Source organism: Scyliorhinus torazame, chromosome 13 (assembly GCF_047496885.1).
Source record: "Scyliorhinus torazame isolate Kashiwa2021f chromosome 13, sScyTor2.1, whole genome shotgun sequence".
Lineage (NCBI taxonomy): Eukaryota > Metazoa > Chordata > Chondrichthyes > Carcharhiniformes > Scyliorhinidae > Scyliorhinus > Scyliorhinus torazame.
This window is the reverse complement of record NC_092719.1, coordinates 114,184,395-114,190,394: the sequence shown is the minus strand read 5'-3', so window position 1 is coordinate 114,190,394 and position 6,000 is coordinate 114,184,395. Positions and strand designations below refer to the sequence as shown.

General features: G+C 48.0%; 1 protein-coding gene across 1 annotated transcript in view; it reads right to left on the bottom strand.

Annotated features, from left to right (window-relative positions):
- The window catches only part of LOC140388242 (MAP kinase-activated protein kinase 2-like), a 136,093-nt gene that overhangs the window by 41,126 nt on the left and 88,967 nt on the right, over window positions 1–6,000 (bottom strand). Inside the window, exon 2 of the mRNA XM_072472077.1 lies at window positions 5,174–5,313. Coding sequence (XP_072328178.1) covers window positions 5,174–5,313 — 140 coding nt within the window. The remainder of the gene's footprint in view (window positions 1–5,173; window positions 5,314–6,000) is intronic.

Below are 6,000 nucleotides of genomic sequence, written 5' to 3'. Positions count from 1 at the left end.
GGAAGATCTCGGAAACTTACCAGGTGATGCAGGAGGAGGAGGCCACGGTGGTGGAGGTGAAAGGTCAGTGGGAGGAGGAGTTGGGAGAGGAGATTGAGGAAGGGACGTGGGCAGATGCCCTGGGGAGGGTGAACTCTTCCTCTTCGTGCGCGAGGCTCAGCCTCATACAGTTTAAGGTGCTGCACAGGGCACACATGACCGGAACAAGGATGAGCCAGTTTTTTGGGGGTGAGGACAGGTGTGTTAGGTGCTCAGGGAGCCCAGCAAATCACACCCATATGTTCTGGGCATGCCCAGCGCTGGAGGAATTTTGGAAGGGCTTAGCGAGGACGGTGTCGAGGGTGGTAGGATCCAGGGTCAAACCGGGCTGGGGGCTCGCAATATTTGGGGTAGCAGAGGAGCCGGGAGTGCAGGAGGTGAAAGAGGCCGGAATTCTGGCCTTTGCGTCCCTGGTAGCCCGGCGAAGGATTCTCCTTTAGTGGAAAGATGCGAGGCCCCCAAGCGTGGAATCCTGGATCAGCGATATGGCGGGGTTCATTAAATTGGAGAGGGTGAAATTCGCCTTGAGACGGTCGGTACAAGGGTTCTTTAGGTGGTGGCAATCGTTATTAGACTTTCTGGCAGAACGGTAGACATTGGTCAATGGCAGCAGCAGCTCAGGGGGGGGGGGGGGGGGGGGGGGGGTTTACTTTATTTCTGTATTTTTGTTTTTGTTATTTACACTGAAGGGTCTGAGGGGGTGTATATACCTGTTGTGTTAAGTCGGGGTGTTAATGTTAATTTATTATTTATGTACGGGGGGGTGGTATGGAGGGTTGCTTTTCTAGACTGTGTTTTGTACTTAACCCTATTGGGTTCTTTTTTCATTTTGTTATTGATATTTTATGAAAACCTTAATAAAAAAATTATTTAAAAAAAAAAAGTTTATATACTGAAGAATGGAGAACCAGTGATGTCTGAAGAATTTGGAGTTCATGGGAATGTTGACCCTGTGTGACTAGTGATGAAGGACAAGAAACAGTGATGGTGGGTGGACAGGTTTCGGAGAAACCTAGCCTGAAGGCTGACAGAGACATAGATGTGCGTTATTGGGGGGGGGGGGGGGGGGGAATAATCATGGGTGACTTTGATTTACACATAGATTAGACCAGTCAGATTGGCAAAGGTAGCCTGGAACATAAGTGTAATCGATCAATTTCTTAGAACAGTATGTTCTAGTGCCAACCAGGGAGCAGGCTGTTTGGAAACTGGTAATGAGCAATGGTTCAGGATGAATCAATTAGCTCATAGTAAAGGAGCCACCATAGCTTGGTAGAAATTCATGTTCAGTTTGAAAGGGAGAAGTGAGAGTCTAAGATTAGCATTTTAAACCTGAATAAAGGTCATTATAAGCAGTGATGAAAGTAACTTGAATTCCTTACCGGTACAGTCATATCACAACACCCCTTCCCACCTATGTTGTAACACTACATACACTTCAAAAGTAGACCATTGGCAGGAACTCCATAATGTATGGAAATCTTTCTTTCTCTGCCCCATATTGTTGTTGAGGTGAGCTCAGAGCTACTAAACAACAGTGATTCACACAAAGCTGGCCAATTGAATACATCGAAAGAACAGTGCCCTGTTCATCCAGGGAAACAGGGGGAGAGAAGAGAAAGGCAGTATCAGGAATAAAGTGAAGAATTAACAATGGAAAAAAGTATATAACAGAAGAAAGAGATAGAAAAGCACGATGAGAGAAAGAGAGCGAGAGAAAAGGGGGCCTCATTAGTTAAGAGTGTGAGAGAATGCATAGAGAAAGGCAGTGTCAGGAATAAAGTGAAGAATTAACAATGGTAAAAAATATATAACAGAAGAGGTGGAAAAGTATGATGAGAGAGAGAGAGAGAGAGACATACAGAGAGAGAGAGAGAGAGAGAGAGAAAAAGAGAGAGAAAAGGGGGCCTCATTAGTGAAGAGAGTGAGAGAGTGCATAGAGAGTGGCTGATGAAAAGCAAAGAAGGGGCAATTTGATGAAAGAAAGGCTATGGGACTGGGAGATTGTGAATATGTAGCGCAAAAATGCCCCAGAGTTTTCACAAATAGCAAAGTTCAGAGAAACCAAATATTCGCTTCAAGACCAAAGCATTAGGAAAAATTAGAACAGAATTAGAGTCAATGCTGCAAAGGTTGAGTCCATTCGGTCCTTCAAGCTCACGGTCAAAGACAAATAGACACAAGGCAGAGTGTATAGAAATTCAGAATAAATGCAAATCACATTGAACAATACAAAACGTGATTTAAAAGTGCTAACTAAACAATATGAATGGAGAGAAAAATGTGGGAAAATGGCTTAAGTTAAAGACAATTAAAATCTTCATATTGATTCGGGATAGAGTCTGTTTTAGTTGGACAGAATTATCAGAACTGGGCCCCAAAATGCTCAAATTGTAAATAATGTGAAACAGGTTGGAGGGATCTACTGATTAATTAATTAATGTAGCTCATTAGCTTCAATCGGACGTCTGCTGTTCACAGGGGATGTCAGCGACACTTCAGCAGGTCCATAACCGATTGGATGAGTCCCAGAGGCTCCAGATGCAGGAGATGGCGCCGGTAATGCGTGGCACTGAGGCCAACGCTGCTAGGGTGGCAGCGACAGTAGAGAGCTTGGTGCACAACATCGGCAGCATGGGTGGAGGTGTCCAAGGTGTGGCTTTGTCGGGGGATGTGGCCCTGCACATGGGCCGCTCCCTTGAGCCTCTGTCGATGCGGCTGCCGCTGTCTTCTCTGGCGTCTGGCCAGTCTGGCCTGCCAGCAGCACCACTAGAGCAAGTTCTGTGGGACCCAAGATATCATCCATTCCCATGCAATATCTCTAAGGGATTGGTGAAGGTGTGAGAATAACAACCAGTGGGGCGACCCTCCATATCACCCATCATTGCTACCACCCCCCCCACACCCGACACATCCTGCCCATGCACCTCCGGCCGCCGAGCGGGTTCCTGGGACCCCAGACCCTATACCTCAGACACCCGCATGTAAGGTTACCTGGACCGGGCGCTGGTCCCCACCCGGGTACACACGTCCACCCTCTGGTCATGGAGAGTTTTCCGGAACCGGGGCACAGCCCATGGGTGTTCGGGTACTGGCCACTGCGTCCTAGGCGTTGCCTCCTGCAGTGGTCAGGCACAGTGTCCAGGCATCACGATCTGATTGGGATGCTAGGCAATAACTCCCACTTGTTATATGGCACGCCTACCCACGGGAATCCACTGGGGATGTGTGAAGTACTCACTAAACTACAATTGCCAATTCCCAATTGGTATAATAATAATCTTTATTGGTGTCACCAGTAGGCTTACATTAACGCTGCAATGAAATTACTGTGAAAAGCCCCCAGTCGCCACACTCCGGCGCCTGTTCGGGTACACAGAGGGAGAATTCAGAATGTCCAATTCACCTAACTAGCACGTCTTTCAGGACTTGTGGGAGGAAACCAGAGCATCCGAGGTTCCCCACGCAGTCACGGAGAGAACATGCAGACTCCGCACAGTGACGCAAGCCAGGAATCGAACCCAGGTCCCTGGCACTGTGAAGCAACAGGGCTAATCACTGTGCTACCGTAACCTTCAGCCACGTAACTGGAGGCCATCGTGGTCAGTGGGAGGTATAGGTGGTCCATGGGGCAAACGGGCAGGGGCTGGAGTTGCCCGATGAACGGGACCACGTGGTACAGGAGTTGGCATAGTGGACCCGCAGGCGCCGAGACACCCACCTACGCATCCCTCCCGCCCAAAAGCCATGGGCGGCCACATCCCAGCTCCGCAACTCCCCCTACCCCCCTCTCCCCCCCCCCACCCCCAATGGCGTCCCATCCCAATCGAGGCCAACCCCCCGGTAGCTCCCCAACCTCTGTACGAGTACCAGGGCAGCAACCAGAGTGCCTCCGGGCTCTTTGCCTGCGAGCGATGATGGCTACTCATTACCTCGGGTCCCCGCAGCAGCCCTCCTGCCAGCTTCACGTTTTTGAAAACGTGTACTGATCGGCGTTGTGTGACCACTTGCTGGGGAGGCCGTTAGATCTTGCCACGCTACGGCGGGAAGCGGGCCAGTTAGATAGCACACAGCACACAGATTGGCGTCCAGCCCGGTTCTCATTTTTGGCCTCTCCTGCAATTAAACGGCCTTGTTGCGCTATCGCTCAAGTGCAATGCAGCCCTTAAATCGCACCTATAGAATCATACACCACAGAAAAGGCCCTTTAGCCCATCGTGTCTGCGCCGGTCAAAAACAACCACCTAACCATTCTAATCCCATTTTCCAGCACTTGGTCCACAGCCTTGTCTGCCCCCGGATCGCAAACGCACATCTAAATACTTTTTAAATGTTATAAATTCACTGCCTCCACCACCCCTTCAGGCAGTGAATTCCAAACTCCCACCACCCTCTGGCTAATAACGTTTTTCCTCACATCCCCTCTAAACCTCCTGCCCCTTACCTTAAATCTAGGCCCCCTGGTCATTGACCCCTCCACCAATGGGAAAAGTTTCTTCCTGTCAACTCTATCTATGCCCCTCACAATTTTATACATCTCAATGAGGTCTCCCGCCCCATAGTCTCCTCTGCTCCAATGAAAACAATTGAAGTCTATCTAATCTCTCTTCATAACTGACACTCTCCAGCCCAGGCAACATCCTGGTAAATCTCCTCCGCACCCTTTCCAGTGCTATCACATCCCTCCTGTAATGTGGATTCCAGAACTGCACACAATACTCTAACTATGGCCTAACCAAAGTTTTATACAGCTCCAGCATAACCTCGCTGCTAGATCAGGCAGGATTTTCATCTTTGGAAGCCATGTTGCTTGAATGTTTTGCAACATTTAATTGGCGAAACGTTGCCTCAACTTGGAATTGCCTGAGGAGGCTGAAGAGGGATGAGTGTACACGGGAGATGATCTTGTGCATCTGGAAGGTATCACAAAGGGGTATGATATAAATGAAGAGGTGGGGACCAAGAATTGAAGTGACCCTGTGGACATGGGCAGGGAAACAGCTACTAGGTACTGGCAGCTTCCCCTTCCCCCAACCTCTCAGTTGTAATCACTTCTTTATTTATCATATTTTCTCTCCTGCTTTTTTCAACATTGTTATTTTCCTGTACTCACAGACCTTGGCATCTTACTCACCATTCCATCACTATCAGGAGACACCGCTTTCCATGGTGCATGTTCTCATAGACATTCGTTATTCGGACAATATGGAGCGTGCTAGAGGCCCTCCAGTGCATGTCCATTTCACGACGTGCCTTTGGACTATCATACAGAATCTGAAAAGGAAAAAGAATGGGGACACTAGGGAATGAGAAGTAGCAGTTGGTATGTGCTCGCTCCGAGTGCTACCTCGACACAATATGGAATTTTTCAGAATGATTTAACAGACAAGGTCAAATGGCTTTCTTCTGTGTAGTAAATCTTTCTATGGCAAGGCAGGTACTGGGTACAGTTTAAATCCTCTGATAGCTCAGCGAAGATTTTCTGCATCTTTAGTTGGGTTTGCACGCTTTCTCATCTCTGTTTCCTCTCTGGTTTATGATTACTAAATAAATCACTCCTCTCACCATACATCGTCTCTTAATACCCACACAACATCTTATACCGTTTTCTGTGTGTCCTGTGTTGAGATTAAGACTCCTTGCATTGTCTGCCACTCTAACTCATGCTTTTTAAATGTATCAAAGTGCCAGCACATTGTACAGCAAAACCTTAGGGTACAGATTCATGTGCAACTCACCAGACATTTGTGAATTTTGGCAAACTGATGTCCAGTTGCTCAAAGACCAACTCATCTAAACTTTTGCTTGTGGCTAAAACTTGCACGTCCTGCATTCCAGGAGCAACCCCAATGTGTGGAGCACACAGGTCCATAACTGCAGCAAGTTAGAAGCACAAACTATAGTCCTCATGTGCATCAGGCTCCTTGTTCAACCTGGCCAAAGTTCACAATAATGGACCAA